We start from the raw sequence: 23,673 nt of genomic DNA, 5'->3' as shown, positions 1-23,673 counted from the left end.
TTAATGACTGGCTTTATTTCACTTAGCATAATGTCCTTAAGTTTCATCCATGATGCAGCATGTATCAGAATTTGCTTCAAAAATTTAAAGGACACCTTGTATGCTAAACAAAACGTAAAACTGGGCCAAGAGTTCCTGTTTTGAGCCACAGCAATAATGGTGTCCACCACCCTCACCCTTTGTGGAAGCATCGATTACATCAATTTATTTATAAAATTGTTTTTGTGGCTCAGTAAATATATGAACATGCCATTAATCATATCCCTGTGTGATTGGCCTACTGCAGGCTGAGTCGGGCATTTCATGGGCATCTGCACACATCGTAGGTACTAGGGTTTCTGAGACACTATTGTCAACCTCTGCTCATTGCCCGGGCAGTGCATTGACTAATTGCACTCATGTGCAACACACGTTCAGAGCACACAGAGACACCCGACCTGTCAAAGTTAAGATTGAGGTCACGCCCTTTGGGTTTCCCAAGTGACAAACACATAAAGGTGACTAGGCATGAGCAGACAGCCCTGTGGCACCCTCGCAGGTCTTTGGGTACACTCAAAAAAGCTATAACAAAGCGGAGCTCCCTATCCACACTCTATGAAGGAACCCAGCAGGATGAAATACACAAAGTGCAAAAGTCAAAGGCCAACGTAAGGTGTGAACAAACCAACACTCGAGCACGGCAACACAGACTGTTCACATGCCATCACAGGATTGTAAACAAATCACCTAGATTCTGGGCAGGAATTCCCTGAGCACTGAACCTAGAACAGCACCAGGCAGAGACTCAAATCTATTCCCCCATAACTCTCACCCTTGGTACTTAGTTCCAACCACTGGGGTTCCCCAGTAAGTCTACTCTACCATGCCCCTGAAGGGTCTTCATATATCTGCCTTCTGACCTGTTACCTTTACAGGCTGGCGAAGCAGCATCTCCATGATTCTTCTACCAAAAGCCCATTTTTTCCGTCTGCAGTGTTTGCTTCTGGCATGCCTCTGTTTATTCTGAGCCTTTGGAATGCTCCGTGGGTCACTCCCTTACTCCCATGCTTGGTGACTTCCATACTTTGTACAGGCCACCTTAAAATAGAGACTACCAGCAGGCTCTCTGGGTAGTCCCCATTGCTTTCTTAGATCATTCTCTCAACACACATTTGCTGGGTATCCATGATGCACCTCAGCTTTGTCCCCCAAGATCCTAGCCGGTTAAGTCTAGAACTTGTCAGGTACACTGCTTGTAATGAAGGTATTGGTTGGGGGTTCAGGCTGCAAACACAGACATGAACCCCAGTTGGAAAGAAAACCCAGGCTCTAGACGTGGGACAGGGGAAGTAGGGAGAGCCACAGAAGGCACTGTCCACCACAGGCAGCTGGATGCTGCCAGTCCCCCGTGGCCATGGACCACTTCCTGCGCTCTTGATGCCATGCTGCCACCAAGGATAAACTGTCCTTCTTAGCATTTGTGGGTCACCTCCCCCGGGGGGGGGGCAGAGAAAGGGAACACCTGCCCCTTCTCTAACTTCCAAGGAGGTGGAACTCTAGATGAGCTCTACAACCAAAATACATAGGGTATTTGGTGGCCGTGTAGGCAAAAAATAAGAGAAGTCCACCGCACTATGAGAGATGGCTATAAAAGAGGAAAAAAAAAAAAAAAACACAACTCAGCATGGCCTTTTTCTTGCCACTGTAACAGTTCTATGATCTACCACTCTTCTCATAAAAAAATTTTCTTTCCTCTCTCCTTTTATCTTCACTCATCAGATATAGAATTTCCTCACCTCTCTGTCACTATGTATTCCCTTCTATCTGAGCTTTTCTTTCAAAGCTGGCATCCCCCACCAGACTTGGTGATACCCACAAGTTATTCCAACCTTTGGACAAAGCACTGTGCTACATGTGTCCTGCTCTGGGCATTTGTCCACAGACTCTGGAGGACCAAAGTTCTGAGGACCAAGTTCCTCCCCCGCCTCCATCATTCTGCTTCCCTCTCACAGCCCCAGAAACTGATCTCACGCTTTACCTGGGCAACTTCCTCCTCAGCCCTCAGCAGAGACATACAAGAGCTGGTCAAGAGCTAAAGCTTGACCATGGGTGTCTGGGGACTGGAAATGCATGTTCTCATCCTCAACACCATCCACATAGCCAGGTGTCTTCTTTCTTTAAGGTGCTGCTTCTGAAGCTGAGAAGTCCCTATCTCTACCTACGCCCCAAGGATCTTCAGTTTCTTGCCCAAGACTTTGGAATCCCTCAACAACTGCCTGAATTAGCAGGAGAGAGGGACAATGCCATTTCTCTAATAGGTTCTCTGGGGGGATAACACCCTACCGTGATCAGCCGCAGACATAGTCAACCTCCCACTGTAATGACCATCTTTCACAAGGGTGGGGACAACATGCTTCTACATACCTGTGAATACTCTAAAGTATTCCAGATTTTTCCAGATAATTCTTCACTACTGTCTGAAAATTGCTACAAATAGATATGTGGTAGTTCAGGTTCAGACACCTTTTATTTTCGTTAAACATAAAGGTGCAAAGGTATGGGGTATAGACCAGATAAAAACAGGCATGTGTGCAGACGGACAGAGGATGACAAAGGTCATCTTACCACCATCCCTCACTCAAAGTGAGCCGTGTGTACGTTCACCCAGCCTTTTTGCCTTTGCCAACATGACTCTCCTCACCAGGAATGCTCTTACCTTCTCCTGGCCCATTTAATATGGCTCCACACATAGCCACCTTCTCTGGGAAACCCAGCCTGCCGGTCATGTCCCTTGCCCCTGAACTCTACAGCACCAAGTCTGCCTCTCGGTGTTAAACCTCGATTATTCAAGTCTCCATGACCTTACTTCCTGTGTCTCTACATCATAAGCAGCTTGAACACAGGGAAGGAGCCTTCTATTTTCCATGTGTATTCTCCCTACCAAGCACTGAGCAAACAGCTACCTGATAACCTTGCTGCTGCTCTGGGCACTGGTTCTGCAGTGGTTCTAAAGTGCTCTATGAGGACTGGAAGGGCAAGGTCAGAAAACTTTGGGTGAAACTGGGGTCTGAGTCATTGACGTCCCCTCTACCAAGACACACAGTCTGCCTTATAGGAAACAGTGGCTCAGAAGTAAAACAGATGCAATGCTGTCCCTGACCCTGTCCAGAGGCTTAGTTCTTGTGGACAGGAGACAGGAACACCTGCAGCTCCAGGGCACACAAAGCGGGCAGAGGAGTCACAGGGACTGTGGTGGGGCTCAGCCTTGAGCAAGATGACATCTCCAGCTTCCGCTTCTCCTCCCTCCCTCTGCAGCCCTGAACCACACGGGCAGTATGAGCTGAGAGTAATGACCAGAGCAGTTCCAAGGCCAGCCCTGGACATCAGAGGCTGGCATTTAAACAAAGTGAGGACTAACAGCTGAGGCTGGGGGAAGATGACCCTAACCAGCACCAGACGCTGGCTCACAGCTCCCTGGACAGTGCACACGTCTGCCCTCCACTCCCCGGCCCAGCTTGGGCTGTGGAGCTTTGACACGTACCCACTTTGCGATGGGACAGCCCCGTGAGCTCTTCCCTTCCTTCCCCGTGTAGATGACCTTCTCGATCCGGATGGCTTTCCCCTTCTCTCCGTACCTGGAGAGGGAGACAGAAGGCACCATTAGCACAGCTGAACCCCAAAGGAGAGCAAGTCTTGGTAAGAAGGCAAGTCTCAGTGTGTTTCAGCTAGGGTTTCTAGTTACTGTGGGGCAATAGAGAAGGAAGAGGAAGATTTAAATGTTTATTCCGTGTGAAAGCCTCTGGGGACACAGCTCCACTTACAGACTCCCAGGGCCTCTGGTCCACCTGGCTCCGCTCTGTCCCAGGGCAGAAGGTCTCTGATTATTACCTCTGAGCACTCAAACCCAAGGCTCAACACAGGCATTTGTATCCAGCCCTGTTAGCAGAGTTAGTTATTTATAAATTCAGTAAAATGCAATAGACAAAAGAAAACAAATGGGGAAACCCTTATTATTCTCTTTCAACAATCCCCAACTGACATTTGAACAGATGAGGACAGATAGCTGAGGCCAGGGGGAAGTGACCCTACCCAGTACAAACTGGCTCTGAGATTCCCTTGGACAGTAAACACGTCTGGTTCCTGCACACACCCCTGCCCTGGCCCATACATGTGTGCACACACTCAGGGATTCACCACATTCAGAGGTGAAGAAACTGTGGCCCCCAGAGCTGAACTGACCTGCCCAAGGCCACACAGCTACCTGGGGGCAATGGCGGTTAAAGTGCAGCCTTGGAGGTCAGAGAGCTGGGGCTTGAGTGCCAGCGCAGCACTTTCTTGTTACAGGACCATGGCCAAATGACTGAACTTCTCTAAGCCTCAGTTTCCTCATCTGTAAAATGGATATAAAAATGGTTCCTGTCTCCTAGGCTTGGGAAAAGATCAAATGAGATAATCCACAGGGAGTGCAATAAAGTACTCTGAAGTTCCTGGCATGAGGGAAGAGCCCAATAAATATTAATTATTCTTAATACTGTAAACATCCATCTTACTGAATTGTCTTATTTTTAGTAGCTTTTTAGTTTCAAGTACAATATTATATCATCTGCAAATACTGGTTATTTGCCACCTCCTCCTTTCCACTTTCCATGCCTCTATTTCCATCTCTTGTCTGTCTGTACTGGCTAGCCCCTTCCAAAGCACTAGCAGGCATCTTTGCTTATTTCTTGACTTTACTGGAAATGTTTCTAACTACTCATCCCTGGGCATGAAGCTCGCTGACTTTGGGATAGAGATAGAGACTCCCTTACTTTGAAGGGCTCTACTAAGCGTTTCCTGTTCTAAGGATTTTTTTTTTTTTTTTTTTTGCTGCGTTGGGTCTTCGTTGCTGCGCACGGGCTTTCTCTAGTTGCGGCGAGCAGGAGCTACTCTTGGTTGCGGTGCGCGGGCTTCTCGTTGCGGTGGCTTCTCTTGTTGCGGAGCACGGGCTCTAGGCACGCGGGCTTCAGTAGTTGTGGCACGTGGCTCAGTAGTTGTGCATGGGCTTAGTTGCTCCGCGGCATGTGGGATCTTCCCGGACCAGGGCTAGAATCCGTGTCCCCTGCAATGGCAGGCGGATTCTTAACCACGGCGCCACCAGGGAAGTCCTCGTTCTAAGGATTTTTAATCAAGAATCGATCAATTTTATCAAACACATTTTTAGCAACTAAGGACATAGATGATTGAATGGTTCTTCTCCTTTGGTCAATTAACAAGGTATGCTATTTTAACAGACTGTCTAAGTCAAACAATCCTTATATTTCTGTAATAAATCCAATCTGGTCATAGCATATTATGTTAATATACTATTTAATAGAGGATAATGTTATCATAGCTACTACATATTCTGTTTTACATATTCTTTATATAAATACATAAATAGTTACACATAATTCTTTATCTCATCCACTCTACTTCTAGGAATCTCTACCTCAGACATAACTGTACAAATACACCAAGATTTAGGAAGAAGATATTCATTGTTGCATCAACAACAGAAAATTTAGAGAGAACTTAAATATCCAGTATAGGACTGGCTAAATAAAACATAATAAAATAAATGTCCATGCAATGGAAAACCATGTAGTCGTCAAAAAGGATTCTACAGAATTGTAAGTACTGACATGAAAGAAATTAAGTGGGGTGGGGGGTAATAGCTAAAAACATGGGCATAGTATTCTTGATCCCATTTTGTTAAAAATTTCTCTATATACATACGTGTATCTCCGTAAATGCTTAGAAAAAATAGTAACGTAAGCGTCAAACTTCTAAAAAATATTTTCTTCTAAGAAGGGTAATTATTAGAGAGCTTTATTCACTCTAGACTTTTTAAAAACAGCCTTTTATAGACATGTTTTATTTTTGTAATTGGAAAAGAAAACAAATATTAAAAAAAATGCTGATCTAAGGTTTCTCTGAGTTCAATGTTCTCTGTTTCACTCAGGACCTCAGGAATGAGGTGAAAAGCTGATAACTGCCACATTAAAATTCTAAGGCTATGTTAGTCCCTTATAGAATGTGTTTGGAGACAGGACTCTGGGGAGTTTATATAGCGTGGTCTGGCTCAAGAGGAAAAGACCAGATACTGCTGCTTTTGTTTGGTTCCTGGAAAACTTTCAGCTCCACAAGCATCTATCAGGAGCGCACAGCCTGGGCACTCAGTGTGTCCTGGGGTCGCTGTGGGAAGAACAACCTGAGGTGACCATACTCTTCTCACTGGAACGGACAGGATATCGTGTTCCCCACAGGAGGGTGAGCTGAGGACACAGACTAGGGCTTTCTGACCAAGACCTTCCCCACCGTCTCATCCTTGTGAGAAATGCTTCCTGTAGTGAACTTCATATTTGAGAGCAAATAAAAGGGCCAAGCACTGTCTGATCAGTTAGAATTTTTTTTTTTTTTTAACCAGAACTGTCTCTGTGTTGAAAGACAACCAACCAACTCTGGATTTAGTTCTTTTTTCTTAAATGTCTTACTTTCTGGCCTATCATTAAGAGGCTAGGATATAGGTGAACTCCTAGACCCTAAACTAAGTCTGGAAGGGTAGGCTGAAACCTTATTCTAAAGGGTAACTTGATCGTCTTAGCCAGTGATTCTCAAAGGTGGTGCTGGGACCAGCATCCTCTGGAAACTTGGGAGGAATGCAGACTCTTGGGTCCCATCCCAGACCTGCTGGGTCAGAAATCTTGGGGTGGGGCCCAGCGATCTGTGCTTTCACAAGTCCTCCAGAGACCTGAAGCATGCTCAAGCTTGATAACCGCTGATCTAAAGTTGTGATTCTTCAGGGTTACCTCTATCACACATTAATGAGATCAGTTCCCCCCAAACTCAGAGGATTTGCTGGCATGGTGTTGGTGCTTTCATTCCTAGAATGAACATTTAATGAACTCCTAGGCTGCAGAGAATCCCCTTTCCAGTTAGAGGACATGTGGCCCTGTGCAGCAGGCCATTCTCAGATATGGGTTTGAACACCTGACTCCAATTATCTATGACAACAAGGACCTGGGTACCCAGGAGGTATGGAACCCATTAACAAATCTGATAATATTTTAGGACTTGCTTTCAACCTCCTCCTTTCACAGTCTTTCCCAGATAAACTAAAAGCACCAACATCCCCTGGATTTCAGTTTTCTTCCCTCCTTGCCTTGGCCAACTCCTGGCAGTGGAGCAGTCCTGCAGAGAAAGGGTTGGGGAGGAAGTCTAGAGAAAGAGACAGCCTGGATCATTCACAAACTAGACCCCCTTCCAGGTGATTTTCAGCAATCATTCATTCCCCTCCTGTTACAGAAGGAGCTTAAAAAGATGTCTATGTGATAAAAATAACAGGTGATGAAATCAGAGTAAAGGGGGAAACAGACATGATGTTGTTATGCAAAATGCAAACGGTGGGATCTTGTGCGTATTTTTAAGAGATGAGCCTAGAACATTTCATCACATGAGAAATCAAGGAAGCTAATGAAGACCCCTTAGGGTCATGTCAAAAGGACTCAGGAGTGAACCTGAATAGGCTCCCAAGGGCCAAAGATGAGAAATTACGTTCCTCCTAATGAGGATACACAAATCTGGCTCTAAGCTTACTAGCAGCCAACATAAAGATGGAAACACAATCTGTTCCATGATTTACAAGGCCCTTAAGATAAAAATAAACCAGTTGCTGAGGGAAAACACAAGTATTCCTGGTCTTGAGAGGAATTCCTCCCTTGGATCAGTTTCTGAAGAATCTACACTTGGCTGTTATTTTTAAAGCAATGACAAAAAAAAAAAAAGGACAAATCTCAACTTTATCATTATCTCTTAATCCTTGTTTCAAAACATACTCTTCCATAACTAAAAGTTATTGAGAGAGCTGTCTAGAAATCTTGCAAAATTGTTACCAAAAAACAAACACACATAAAAACTGTCCCAGATCAAACTTGTACATTTGACTCCCCTGCAGCCCTCAACCTGTAAACAATAGTGTCAAGGTTCCTCACAAAATCGCTGGCCAAAAAGAATGCTCAACATCATTAATCATTAGAGAAATGCAAATCAAAACTACAATGAGGTATCACCTCACACTAGTCAGAATGGCCATCATCAAAAAATCTACAAACCATAAATGCTGGAGAGGGTGTGGAGAAAAGGGAACCCTCTTGCACTGTTGGTGGGAATGTAAATTGATACAGCCACTATGGAGAACAGAATGGAGGTTCCTTAAAAAACTAAAAATAGAACCAGCATATGACCAAGAAATCCCACTACTGGGCATATACCCTGAGAAAACCATAATCCAAAGAGTCATGTACCAAAATGTTCATTGCAGCTCTATTTACAATAGCCAGGACATGGAAGCATCCTAAGTGTCCATCCACAGACGAATGGATAAAGAAGATGTGGCACATATATACAATGAAATATTACTCAGCCATAAAAAGAAATGAAATTGAGTTATTTGTACTGAGGTGGATGGACCTAAAGTCTGTCATACAGAGTGAAGTAAGTCAGAAAGAGAAAAACAAATACCGTATGCTAACACATATATGGAATCTAAAAAAAAAAAAAGGTAATGAAGAACCTAGGGGCAGGATGGGAATAAAGACGCAGACCTACTAGAGAATGGACTTGAGGATACGGGGAGGGGGAAGGGTAAGCCGGGACAAAGTGAGAGAGTGGCATGGACATATATACACTACCAAATGTAAAATTGATAGCTACTGGGAAGCAGCCGCATAGCACAGGGAGATCAGCTCGGTGCTTTGTGACCACCTAGAGGAGTGGGATAGGGAGGGTGGGAGACGCAAGAGGGAAGAGATATGGGGATATATGTATATGTATAGCTGATTCACTTTGTTATAAAGCAGAAACTAACACACCACTGTAAAGCAATTATACTCCAATAAATATGTTAAAAAAAAAAATCGCTGGCCAAAACAATGCCCACTCCAACCTCGAAGCTGCAACACATACACATGTGGGCACATGCAGGCGTGCATGAATAACCCACACACTGTTTTAAATGTTTCATTCTCACCAACAGTGTACTAGGGTTCCCTTTTCTCTACATCCTTGCCAACATTTGTTATTTGTAGACTTTTTGATGATTCTTATGGACTCAGAGGTGCTCTTTCAATCAGTCTTGAATTTACAGATTGGGTCTTGGATCAAATGCTTTTCTGGTGGGCTACTATGAATATAAATGTTTCCAGATGGTACACGATAATTAAGAGTGTTTATAGCAGATCACTGTGCTCCATCCATCTTACCTTTTATTCATTCGGGGATATCACTACAGTTATTTAGTTCAAAATCATGTTCCCGGCTATATTAATGACAGTATTAGTTACCCTGGTCAGACAAAATTTGGTCCCCAAATTTGTAGAAATTCTAAGCTACAATTCTCAGCCCCCAGCCTTCCACACATCTGTATGTCTATGTATATGTATGAGCAAACATGTTTATGTCTTACATAATTTACGCCTTTACTATTAAAATACTAATGTTTGTTAAAAAAATGCAGTCAGTAAATGCAGATATGATGTAGACACCCTGTATGTAATATTTACTAGTAAGCACTAAGTGCTTTCCAGACATCAATTCAGTTTATCCTCATAACTCTCCTCCAACGTATATACTTTTATTTTCTCCATTTTGCAGATAAGAAAACCGAGTCACAGAGAAGTAAAGCAACTTACCAAAGAACTCATCAGTCACAGAGAAGTAAAGCAACTTACCAAAGAACTCATCAGTAAGTGGAAGGGCCAGGACTGGACCTTAGTCTAGCTCCAGTGTCCATATGCTCTCAATCACCAAGCTATTTTTACCTCTCTACACACTGGAACTCACAGTATTTAATATCTACTGTGGACACGTACATAGATTTTAAAGTTTCTATCTGTACAAAACTGCTTAAAAAAGCAAAACAGAGCTGTTAAGTAAAAGCCCTATAGTCTTGAGTTCGAATTGGAAGTGTATATAAACTCAGTGTATGTATTTAATCACTAAGCAATAGCAAAAATAAAAAACCTACACATACACCTTGGCTCTTTCTACTGAAATGGCCTAGAAAATGAGCACCCCCAGCACCCAGAGTCTGTTTTCTAAATACTTCTTCCCCCAATAAAAATACGAGAAATCAAGAACTCCTAGGATCATGTCAAAAGGACTCAGGAGACAATGTGAATAGGTGCCCACTGGCCAAAGACAAGGCATACATTTCTCCTATTGGTGGTACAAAACACCACCTAGGAAGTAGTTTTGAAAGAAAGAAACAATCTGATTCTGATCAAGCCTTTAGATCTAACCAATTTACACAACACAGGGCAGAAGAACCTGTTAAACAATACCACAGGAAAGGTAGCAGCAAACTTCAGACCATGGGAAACTCTACAGAACATACAACCATTTAACCCCATTTCTTTAATAAAAAATATTTCAAGAAAGAGTGAGATAAAAGGGGGTTATGGGGATCTGTAAAGGGCAGACCTATAGACAGAAAGAAACCCAGGGCACTGGGGGTGAAAATCCCACATTCAACTTTTCAGTCTGTGTATCAGGGATTCCTTTCTGTAGGCTGTCTAGTATAAGGCAATGAAAACGAGAGGTGCTTAAAATCCATATTCTATTAACAACTTGCCCATTTCTTCTTGGACATCTGTGTATCACTCACCGCTCCTCCATGAGTTCCCGGATGGAGGCTACCGTGGGGCCAGATCCCAGATGAGTATAATACGGACCTTCATCTTTCTCCACTATTTGTTCTGCAGAAATACAGAGTAAACATTATTTGGAGACATCAATTCATCAATATTAATTTAGGAAGGCAAACCATCAATAGGAAAATTAATAGCATAGTACAAAACAGGAAGTTCAATGGCTTATAAACATGTGGAAATATGTTCACCCCCATTAGAAATCAGGAAATACAAATTAAAATCACAATGAAACACCATTACACACAGACCAAATTGGCAAAAATTAAAAAATCTGATAAAACTATGCATTATCAAGACTGAGGCCTAACCACTCTGGAATTTAGTTTATCATTATACATAATCTAGACCAGAGGTTGGCAAACCACCCCACTCCTAGGTACAGACCCAAACAAGCTGGAAACAAGGACTCAAACAACACCTGTATGCAGTGTTCATTGCAGCATTATTACAAGAGCCAAAAGGCGAAAACAACACAAGTGTCCATCAACAGATGAACAGAATGTGGTATATCCATACAGCAGAATATTATTCGACCATAAAAAGGATTTATTCTGGAGCTTCCCTGGTGGCGCAGTGGGTGAGAATCTGCCTGCCAATGCAGGGGACACGGGTTCGAGCCCTGGTCTGGGAAGATCCCACATGCCACGGAGCAACTGGGCCCGTGAGCCACAATTACTGAGCCTGCGCGTCTGGAGCCTGTGCTCCGCGACAGGAGAGCCTGCGATAGTGAGAGGCCTGCGCACCGCGATGAAGAGTGGCCCCCGCTCGCCGCAACTAGAGAAAGCCCTCGCACAGAAACGAAAACCCAACACAGCCATAAATAAATAAATAAATAAATAAATAAAAATTAAAAAAAAAAAAAAAGAGTTCTCATCACAAAGGAAAAAACTTAAAAAAAAAAAAAAAGGATTTATTCTGATATATGCTATAACATGGATGAACCTGGAAAATGTTAGGCTAAGTGAAATAAGCCAGACACAAGAGGACAAATATTGTATGATTCTACTTATAGGATATATCTAGAATAGGTAAATTCATAGAGGTAAAAATTAGATTAGAGGTTACCAACAGCTGGGAGGAGTGGGGAATGGGGACTTACTACTTAATAGAGTTTCTGTTTAGTGTTGAAACAGTTTTAGAAATAGATAGTGGTGATGGTTGCACAATATTGTGAATGTAATTAATGCCACTAAACTATACACTAAATAATGGTTAAAATGGCAAATTTTATATTATGCATGTTTTACCACAATTAAAAAAAGAGAAAGGAATGAAGTACTAATACATGCTACAATGTGGACGAACCTTCAAAAACATTACAATAAGTGAAAAAGTCAGACACAAAGTAGCACATATATCGCATGATTCCATTCATATGAAATAATCCAGGATAGGTAAATCCATAGAAACAGAAAGCAGAATGACGGTTGCCAGAGGCTGGGAGAAGGGAGGAATGGAGAGTTACTACTTAATGGGTATAGGATTTTATTTTAGAATGATGAAAGTGTTTTGGAACTAGATAGAGGTGATTATTTCACAATATTGTGAATGTACTAAATGTCAGTGAATTGTACACTTTAAAATGATTAATTTGGGGGGGACCTTCAAGATGGCAGAGGAGTAAGACATGGAGATCACTTTCCTCCCGATAAATACATCAAAAATACATCTACATGTGGAACAACTCCTACAGAACACCTACTGAACGCTGGCAGAAGACCTCAGACTTCCCAAAAGGCAAGAAACTCCCCACATACCCGGGCAGGGCAAAAGAAAAAACAGAGACAAAGAATAGGGACGGGACGTGCACCTCTGGGAGGGAGCTGTGAAGGAGGAAAGGTTTCCACACACTAGGAAGCCCCTTCACTGGAGGAGACGGGGGTGGGCGGAGGGAAGCTTCGGAGCCACGGAAGAGAGCGCAGCTACAGGGGTGCAGAGGGCAAAGCGGAGAGATTCCCGCACAGAGGAGCGGTGCTGACCAGCACTCACCAGCCTGAGAGGCTTGTCTGCTCACCCGCAGGGGCGGGCGGGGGTTGGGAGCTGAGGCTCGGGCTTTGGAGGTCAGATCCCAGCAAGAGGACTGGGGTTGGCTGTGTGAACACAGCCTGAAGGGGCCTAGTGCGCCACAGCTAGCTGGGAGGGAGTTGGGGAAAAGTCTGGACCTGCTGAAGAGACAAGAGACCATTCTTTCGGGGTGCGCGAGGAGACAGCATTCCTCCCCAGTGTGCCCACAGAAAGGCAGAGCACCGCCTAAGCAAGCTCCAGAGATGGGCACGAGCCGTGGCTATCGGCTCGGACCCCAGAGACGGGCATGAAACACTAACGCTGCTGCTGCCGCCACTAAGAATCCTGTGTGCGAGCACAGGTCACTATCCACACACCCCCGGGAGCCTGTGCAGCCTGCCACTGCCAGGGTCCCGAGATACAGGGACAACTTCCCTGGGAGAACACACGGCGCGCCTCAGGCCGTTGCAATGTCACACCGGTCTCTGCCGCCGGAGGCTTGCCCTGCATTCCAATTATGACTACTGTACCCCTCCCTCCCCCCACCTGAGTGAGCAAGAGTGCCCTAATCAGCCGCTGCTTTAACCCCCTCCTGTCTGGGCGGGAACAGATGCCTGAGGGTGATCTACACACAGAGGTGGGGCCAAAACCAAAGCTGAACCCCAGGAGCTGTGCGAACAAAGGAGAGAAAGGGAAATCTCTCCGTGCAGCCCAAGGAGCAGCATATTAAATCCCCACAATCAACTTGATGAACCCTGCCTCTGTGGAATACCTGACTAGACAACAAATGTTCCCAAAATTGAGGCAGCGGACTTTGGGAGCAACAGTAGACTTGGGGTTTGCTGTTTGCAACTGATTTGTTTCTGATTTTTATATTTATTTTAGTTTAGTTTTTAGTGCTTGTTATCATTGGTGGATTTGTTTATTGGTTTCGTTGCTCTCTTCTTTTATTTTTATTATTTATTTTTTTCATTTTATTATTTTATTTATTTATTTTTCTTCCTTTTTTCTTCTCCCTTTTCTTCTGAGCATTGTGGCTGACAGGGTCTTGGTGCTCCAGCCAGGTGCTAGGCCTGAGCCGCCGAGGTGGGAGAGCCAAGTCCAGGACACTAGACCACCAGAGACCTCCCGGTCCCACGTAATATCAATTGGTGAGAGCTCTCGCAGAGATCTCCGTCTCAACACTGAGACCCAGTTCCACCCAACGGCCAGCAAGCTCCAGTGCTGGACGCCCCATGCCAAACAACTAGCAAGACAGGAACACAACCCCACCCATTAGCAGAGAGGCTGCCTAAAATCATACTAAGGTCACAGACACCCCAAAACGCACCACCAGACACAGCCCTGCCCACCAGAAAGACAAGATCCAGCCCCACCCACCAGAACACAGGCACCAGTCCCCTCTACCAGGAAGCCTACACAAGCCACTGACCCAACCTCACTCACTGGGGGCAGACACCAAAAACAACGGGAACTACGAACCTGCAGCCTGCGAAAAGGAGACCCCAAGCACAGTAAGTTAAAAAAAATGAGAAGAAAAAGAAATATGCAGATCAAGGAGCAAGGTAAAAACCCACCAGACCAAACAAATGAAGAAGAAATAGGCAGTCTACCTGAAAAAGAATTCAGAGTAATGATAGTAAAGATGATCCAAAATCTTGGAAATAGAATGGAGAAAATACAAGAAATGTTTAACAAGGACCTAGGAGAACTAAAAAGCAAACAAACAGTGATGAACAACACAATAAATGAAATTTAAAATTCTCTAGAAGGAATCAATAGCAGAATAACTGAGGCAGAAAACAGGTAAGTGACCTGGAAGATAAAATAGTGGAAATAACTACCGCAGAGCAGAATAAAGAAAAAAGAATTGAGGACCGTCTCAGAGACCTCTGGGACAACATTAAATGCACCAACATTCGAATGATAGGGGTCCCAGAAGAAGAAGAGACAAAGAAAGGGACTGAGAAAATATTTGAAGCGATTATAGTTGAAAACTTCCCTAGTATGGGAAAGGAAATAGTCAATCAAGTCCAAGAAGCACAGAGAGTCCCATACAGGATAAATTCAAGGAGAAACATGCCAAGACACATATTAATCAAACTAACAAATATTAAATACAAAGGAAAATATTAAAACCAGCAAAAATATTAAAAGCAACAAATAACATACAAGGGAATACCCATAAGGTTAACAGCTGATCTTTCAGCAGAAACTCTGCAAGCCAGAAGGGAGTGGCAGGACATATTTAAAGTGATAAAAGGGAAAAACCTACAACCAAGATTACTCTAGCCAGTAAGGATCTCATTCAGATTTGACAGAGAAATTAAAACCCTTACAGACAAGCAAAAGTTAAGAGAATTCAGCACCACCAAACCAGCTTTACAACAAACGCTAAAGGAACTTCTCTAGGCAGGAAACACAAGAGAAGGAAAAAACCTACAAAAACAAACCAAACCAATTAAGAAAATGGTAACAGGAACATATATATCAATAATTACCTTAAATGTAAATGGATTAAATGCTCCAACAAAAGACACAGACTGGCTGAATGGATACAAAAACAAGACCCATATATATGCTGTCTACAAGAGACCCACTTCAGACCTAGGGACACATACAGACTGAAAGTGAGGGGATGGGAAAAGATACTCCATGCAAATGAAAATCAAAAGAAAGTTGGAGTAGCAATTCTCGTATCAGATAAAATAGACTTTAAAATAAAGACTATTACAAGAGACAAAGAAGGACACTATATAATGATCAAGGGATCGATCCAAGAAGAAGATATAACAATTGTAAATGTTTATGCACCGAACATAGGAGCACCTCAATACATAAGGCAAATACTAACAGCCATAAAAGGGGAAATCGACAGTAACACAATAATAGTAGAGGACTTTTAACACCCCACTTTCACCAATGGACAGCTCATCCAAAATGAAAATGAATAAGGAAACACAAGCTTTAAATGACACATTAGACAAGATGGACTTATCTGATATTTATAGGACATTCCATCCAAAAACAACAGAATACACTTTCTTCTCAAGTGCTCATGGAACATTCTCCAGGACACATCATACCTTGGGTCACAATCAAGCCTCAGTAAATTTAAGAAAGTTGAAATTGTATCAAGTATCTTTTCCAACCACAACACTATGACACTAGATATCAATTACAGGAAAAAACTGTAAAAAATAAAAACACATGGAGGCTAAACAGTACACTACTAAATAACCAAGAGATCACTGAAGAAATCAAAGAGGAAATCAAAAAATACCTAGAAAAAAGTGACAATAAAAACACAACAACCCAGAAAGAGAAAAACAAGTACCATACGCTAACACATATATATGGAATCTAAGAAAAAAAAGGTTCTGAAAACCCAGGGGTAGGACAGGAATAAAGATGCAGACCTACTAGAGAATGGACTTGAGGACACAGGGAGGGGGAAGGGTAAGCTGGGACGAAGTGAGAGAATGGCATGAATATATATACACTACCAAATGTAAAATAGCTAGCTGGTGGGAAGCAGCTGCATAGCACAGGGAGATCAGCTCGGTGCTTTGTGACCACCTAGAGGAGTGGGATAGGGAGGGTGGGAGGGAGGGAGACGCAAGAGGGAAGAGATATGGGGATATATGTATATGTATAGCTGATTCACTTTGTTATAAAGCAGAAACTAACACACCATTGTAAAGCAATTATAATCCAATAAAGATGTTAAAACAAAAAAACACAAAACACGATGACCCAAAACCTATAGGATGCAGCAAAAGCAGTTCTAAGAGGGAACTTTACAGCAATACAATCCTACCTCAAGAAACAAGCAAAATCTCACATAAACAACCTAAACTTATCCCTAAAGCAATTAGAGAAAGAAGAACAAAAAAACCCCAAAGTTAGCAGAAGGAAAGAAATCATAAAGATCAGATCAGAAATAAACGAAAAAGAAATGAAGGAGACAAGAGCAAAGATCAATAAAACTAAAAGCTGGCTCTTGGAGAAGATAAACAAAATTGATAAACCATTAGCCAGACTCAACAAGAAAAAAAGGGAGAAGACTCAAATCAATAGAATTAGAAATGAAAAAGGAGAAGTAACAACTAACACTGCGGAAATACAAAGGATCATGAGAGATTACTACAAGCAACTATATATGCCAATAAAATGGACAACCTGGAAGAAATGGACAAATTCTTAGAAAAGAACAACCTTCCGAGACTGAACCAGGAAGAAATAGAAAATATGAACAGACCAATCACAAGCACATATTGAGACTGTGATTAAAAATCTTCCAACAAACAAAAGCCCAGGACCAGATGGCTTCACAGGTGAACTCTATCAAACATTTAGAGAAGAGCTAACACCTATCTTTCTCAAACTCTTCCAAAATACAGCAGAGGGAGGAACACTCCCAAACTCATTCTATGAGGCCACCATTACCCTGATACCAAAACCAGACAAAGATGTCACAAAGAAAGAAAACTACAGGCCAGTATCACTGATGAACATAGATGCAAAAATCCTCAACAGATTATAGCAAACAGAATCCAACAGCACATTAAAAGGATCATACACCATGATCAAGTGGGGTTTACCCCAGGAATGCAAGGATTCTTCAATATACACAAATCAATGTGATACACCATATTAACAAGTTGAAGGATAAAAATCATATGATCATCTCAACAGATGCAGAAAAAGCTTTTGACAAAATTCAACACCCATTTATGATATAAACCCTCCAGAAAGTAGGCATGGAGGGAACTTACCTCAACATAATAAAGGCCATATATGACAAACCCACAGCCAACATCGTTCTCAATGGTGAAAAACTGAAACCATTTCTTCTAAGATCAGGAACAAGACAAGGTTGTCCACTCTCACCACTATTATTCAAAATAGTTTTGGAAGTTTTAGCCACAGCAATCAAAGAAAAAGAAATAAAAGGAAACCAAATCGGAAAAGAAGAAGTAAAGCTGTCACTGTTTGCAGATGATATGACACTATACATAGAGAATCCTAAAGATGCTACCAGAAAACTACTAGAGCTCATCAATGAATTTGGTAAAGTAGCAGGATACAAAATTAATGCACAGAAATCTCTTGCATTCCTATACACTAATGATGAAAAATCTGAAAGAGAAATTAAGGAAACATTCCCATTTACCATTGCAACAAAAAGAATAAAATATCTAGGAATAAACCTACCTAAGGAGACAGAAGACCTGTATACAGACAACTATAAGACACTGATGAAAGAAATTAAAGACGATACAAACAGATGGAGAGATATACCATGTTCTTCGATTGGAAGAATCAACATTGTGAAAATGACTATACTACACAAAGCAATCTACAGATTCAACGGAATCCCTACCAAACTACCAAGGGCATTTTTCACAGAACTAGAAGAAAAAGTTTCACAATTTGTATGGAAACACAGAAGACCCCGAATAGCAAAGCAACCTGGAGAAAGAAAAACGGAGCTGGAGGAATCAGGTTCCCTGACCTCAGACTATACTACAAAGCTACAGTAATCAAGACAGTGTGATACTGGCACAAAAACAGAAATATAGATCAATGGAACAGGATAGAAAGCCCAGAGATAAACCCATGCACATATGGTCACCTTATCTTTGATAAAGGAGGCAAGAATATACAATGGAGAAAAGACAGTCTCTTCAATAAGTGGTGCTGGGAAAACTGGACAGCTACATGTAAAAGAATAAAATTAGAACACTACCTAACACCATACACAAAAATAAACTCAAAATGGATTAAAGACCTAAATGTAAGGCCACACACTATAAAACTCTAAGAGGAAAACATAGGCAGAACACTCCTTGACATAAATCACAGCAAGATCCCTTTTGACCCACCTCCTAGAGAACTGGAAATAAAAACAAAAATAAACAAATGGGACCTAATGAAACTTAAAAGCTTTTGCACAGCAAAGGAAACCATAAATAAGACAAAAAGACAGCCCTCAGAATGGGAGAAAATATTTGCAAACGAAGTGACTGACAAAGGATTAATCTCCAAAATATACAAGCAGCTCATGCAGTTCAATATCAAAAAAACAAACAACTCAATCCAAAAATGGTCAGAAGACCTAAACAGACATTTCTCCAAAGAAGATATACAGATTGCCAACAAACACAGGAAAGGACGCTCAACATCACTAATCATTAGAGAAATGCAAATCAAAACCACAATGAGGGGACTTCCCTGGTGGCACAGTGGTTAAGAATCCGCCTGCCAATGCAGGGGACATGGGTTCAAACCCCGGTCCGGGAAGATCCCACATGTTGCGGAGAGGCTATGCCCGTGTGCCGCAACTACTGAAGCCCGTGTGCCCTAGAGCCCGCAAGCCACAACTACTAAGCCCATGCGCCACAACTACTGAAGCCCACGCAACTAGAGCCCGTGCTCCGCAACAAGAGAAGCCACTGCAATGAGAAGCCTGCGCACCGCAACAAGTAGCCCCCACTCGACACAACTAGAGAAAGCCTGTGCGCAGCAATGAAGACCCAATGCAGCCAAAAATAAATAAATAAATTTATAAAAACAAACAAACAAACCACAATGAGGTATCACCTCACACCAGTCAGAATGGCCATCATCAAAAAATCTACAAACAATAATTGCTGGAGAGGGTGTGGAGAAAAGGGAACCCTCTTGCACTATTGGTGGGAATGTAAATTGATACAGCCACTATGGAAACAGTATGGAGGTTCCTTAAAAAACTAAAAATAGAACTACCATACGACCCAGCAATCCCACTACTGGGCATATACCCTGAGAAAACCATAATTCAAAAAGACACATGCACCCCAATGTTCATTGCAGCACTATTTACAATAGCCAGGTCATGGAAGCAACCTAAATGCCCATCGACAAACGAATGGTTAAAGAAGTTGTGGTACATATATACAATGGAATATTACTCAGCCATAAAAAGGAACGAAATTGAGTCATTTGCTGAGACGTGGATGGATCTAGAGACTGTCATACAGAGTAAAGTAAGTCAGAAAGAGAAAAACAAATATCGTATATTAAGGCATGTATGTGGAACCTAGAAAAATGGTACAGATGAGCCGGTTTGCAGGGCAGAAGTTGAGACACAGATGTAGAGAACAGACATATGGACACCAAGGGGGGAAAACTGCGGTGGGGTGGGGATGGTGGTGTGCTGAATTGGGCGATTGGGATTGACATGTATACACTGATGTGTATAAAATTGATGACTAATAAGAACCTGCAGTATAAAAAACAAACAACAAATACTAAACTTTCATTGGGTTATTTGTATGGAAATATGTTAATATAAATGTTTCAGACATTACATGAAATTTCTAAAAATCTTATATGTTCTGGTATAATGTTATAAGTCATAATTGTAGTTATTACTTTAAAATGTATATCTCAGAAATAACTAAATTTCCTTGTCAATTGCATTATTATGAACTTTCATCAAATCTTTAACTGTGGTCATTTTTAAGTCTTTTGTCATTTACAGACAGTTCTGGGTGTACTGTGATGCTTTTGCAAATACGTTCCTTTAAAAGGGTTTCATCTTCAAGGAATTCATGGAAGAGACTCTGACAAGTACAGGTCTCTGGTAACTGACTGTACTGCTGAACTGAATGAATAAGCATTTTCAGAACTCTAATGAAAAACTGATGAACTCATAAAAGTGCCAACAAAAGATCAAGATGAAGAAAAAAAAATTAATTACATGGGACTGAGTGTGCTGATGAGGATGATTGTAATTTGTGTGACTTTCTGTTTGAATTTAAAAAATTAAAAAAAAAATCCCACAAGGACTCAGAGGCATAGAATATACAAATCAATTTTCACTGCAAAGTAAAGGAGCTGTTACAGTGGAGGATTACTGGACTGAATGTCAATATTATGACATAGCATGAGTGTGTTTCGTGTTTGGTAATTGCAATCATTGTTGCTTTTGTTGTGGTCATCCATTTACAATGCTTAGTGTCAGTCTATTTATCTCTTGTAAAAATAAAATACAGTGTGTGTGTGTGAAAAAAGAAACAAAAAAAAAACCCAGACTAATAGAAGAAGACAGGGTTAATGTGATGTGGTTCTAACATAAATTATTCTTTTTGTGTCATAATATAAAGTAGGACAATAAAAAAAAAATCTACAAACAATAATTGCTGGAGAGGGTGTGGAGAAAAGGGAACCCTCTTGCACTGTTGGTGGGAATGTAAATTGATACAGCCACTATGGAGAACAGTATGGAGGTTCCTTAAAAAACTAAAAATAGAACTAGCATATGACCCAGCAATCCCACTACTGAGCACATACCCTGAGAAAACCATAATTCAAAGAGTCATGTACCACAATTTTGATTGCAGCACTATTTACAATAGCCAGGACATGGAAGCAAGTTAAGTGTCCATCCACAGATGAATGGATAAAGAAGATGTGGCACATATATACAATGGAATATTACTCAGCCATAAAAAGAAACAAAATTGAGTTATTTGTAGTGAGGTGGATGGACCTAGAGTCTGTCATACAGAGTGAAGTACGTCAGAAAGAGAAAAACAAATACCGTATGCTAACACATATATATGGAATCTAAGACGAAAATCGTTCTGATGAACCTAGGGGCAGGACAGGAATAAAGACGCAGACATAGAGAATGGACTTGAGGACACGGGGAGGGGAAGGGTAAGCTGGGACGAAGTGAGAGAATGGCATGAACATATATACACTACCAAATGTAAAATAGCTAGCTAGTGGGAAGCAGCCGCATAGCACAGGGAGATCAGCTCGGTGCTTTGTGACCACCTAGAGGGGTGGGATAGGGAGGGTGGGAGGGAGGCGCAAGAGGTGGGGGATATGGGGATATATGTATACATATAGCTGATTCACTTTGTTATAGAGCAGAAACTAAGACAACATTGTAAAGCAATTATACTACAATAAAGATGTTAAAAATAAATTTTATGTTATGTGAAGTTCACCACAATTAAAAAAAACAAACTACTGATTCATACAACAACATGGATGATTTTTAAATGAATTTTTCTAAGTGAAAGAAATGACTCAAAAGACTATGTAATAGTAACTCTGGAAAATACAATATTGACTGGATACTATAAGGCTACAAACAAAAAGAACTTCACACAAATACTGTAGTACAGTGGGTAAATTTGTTTCATGTCTAGGGAGATATACAACTAAATGCGATGTGTTATCCTGCAATGGGTCCTATAACAGAAAAAGGACCTTAGTGGAAAAACTGACGAAATCCAAAGAGTCTATAGTTAATAGTATTGTGCCAACATTAATGTCTTTGTTTTAAATGCACCATAATTATGTAAGACGTTTATATTGCGGGATGCTGGATAAAGGGCATGCAGGGACTCTCTGTACCAACTCTGCAACCCCTCTATAAATGTAAAATTATTTCATAGTAAAAAGTTAATAAAACGAACAGGCAAAAACAAGAAACTATGCATGGGATCCTAATTTGCTGATCCTGTCCTAGAGGAAATCTTGGCCACATGCATCAAAAAATGTACAAGGGGCTTCCCTGGTGGCGCAGTGGTTAAGAATCCGCCTGCCAATGCAGGGGACATGGGTTCAAGCCCTGGTCCGGGAAGATCCCACATGCTGTGGAGCAACTAAGCCCGTGCACCACAGCTACTGAGCCTGTGCTCTAAGAGAGCCCACGAGCCACAACTACTGAGCCCACGCACCGCATCACTGAAGCCCTCGCACTCTAGAGCCCGTGCTCCGCAACAAGAGAAGCCACCAGAATGAGAAGCCTGCACACCGCAAAGAAGACCCAACACAGCCAAAAATAATAAATTAATTGAAATAAATTAAAAAAAAAAATGTACAAGGATTTTCACAGCAACATATTTGCAGTAGTCAAAATGGGAAACAACTCATAATCCAGCAACAGTGGAATAGATAAATAAAACACAGTAGAATCATATAATGGCATATATCCAGCAATGAGAATTGACAAACTGCAACAACACGGTTGAATACTACACCACCATAGTTAGTGAAAGAAGCACAGCACAGGATACAGTAAGATTATATCTAAATAATATTCAAAACCAGGTTCAACCGAACTATACTGTTTAGAGATCCATACATAGGTGGTAAAATTACTAAATTGAAATATAAAATATAAAAAAAATGATTTTTTGCCTACAAAAATGGCAATTTCATACAGCTCAATCTTAAAGAAATACAAGGAAATCGTTGTCACAAGTCAAGAGAGTGGTCGCCTCTGGGGGATGGGAGAGGAATGTGATTGGGAAAGGTATACAGGGGACTTCTGGGGAACTGGAAAGGGCCTACTTTTTGATTTAGGTGATGGTTACACAGGTGTTCATTTTATAAATTTTCATTAAACTGTACATGAATGCTTTGTGTACTTGCCTATATACGGAATTCACAATTTTTAAAAGGTAAAAAATTAATGTCATATCTGTTCTATGCAGAACATCATGCTCAGTTTTATGCGGAAAGAGAGCAGGACAAAACTAATTGGGGCTTTAAACAGTGTATGGTCTAGCTGGGTAGATAAGACCCATATATAAGAAGATACCTTATAGCATTTCCAGTCAATGGGGAAAGATTAATTTTTCAATGCATGGTGTTGGAACAACTGAGGAAAAAATTTTGCTCCACACTTAATAACTTACCCCAAAATACATTCCAAGTGGTTGAAAGATTTAAATCCAAAATATTAAATTATACAAGTTCTAGAAGAAAAACAATGGATGAGTTTTTAAGAATAATCATAGAAGTGGGAAGGTCTTCTCTAAGTATAACATGAAATTCTGAAGCCAACACACACAAACCAAAAACTCTGATAAATGTAACTAAAGAAAAATGTATAGTAGTAACTACCAAAAGTCAAGCCAAAAGACAAATACTGGGGAGAAATATCTGGAACTCA

At 41.5% G+C, this 23,673-nt stretch overlaps 1 protein-coding gene across 11 annotated transcripts in view; it reads right to left on the bottom strand.

Annotated features, from left to right (window-relative positions):
• Positions 1-23,673, bottom strand: part of TET3 (tet methylcytosine dioxygenase 3) — a 116,703-nt gene that overhangs the window by 21,281 nt on the left and 71,749 nt on the right. For 10 of the 11 annotated variants that reach the window (XM_036872846.1, XM_036872843.1, XM_036872845.1 and 7 more), the window contains 2 exons: positions 10,661-10,751; positions 3,521-3,614 (listed from right to left, as the gene is read on the bottom strand). In XM_036872846.1, the coding sequence (XP_036728741.1) occupies positions 3,521-3,614; positions 10,661-10,751 (185 nt within the window). The remainder of the gene's footprint in view (positions 1-3,520; positions 3,615-10,660; positions 10,752-23,673) is intronic. The other variant, XM_036872847.1, reaches the window with a different exon arrangement.

Source organism: Balaenoptera musculus, chromosome 13, assembly GCF_009873245.2.
Source record: "Balaenoptera musculus isolate JJ_BM4_2016_0621 chromosome 13, mBalMus1.pri.v3, whole genome shotgun sequence".
Classification (NCBI taxonomy): domain Eukaryota; kingdom Metazoa; phylum Chordata; class Mammalia; order Artiodactyla; family Balaenopteridae; genus Balaenoptera; species Balaenoptera musculus.
The sequence above is the reverse complement of the archived record's forward strand: the minus strand, read 5'-3'. Positions and strand labels throughout refer to the sequence as shown.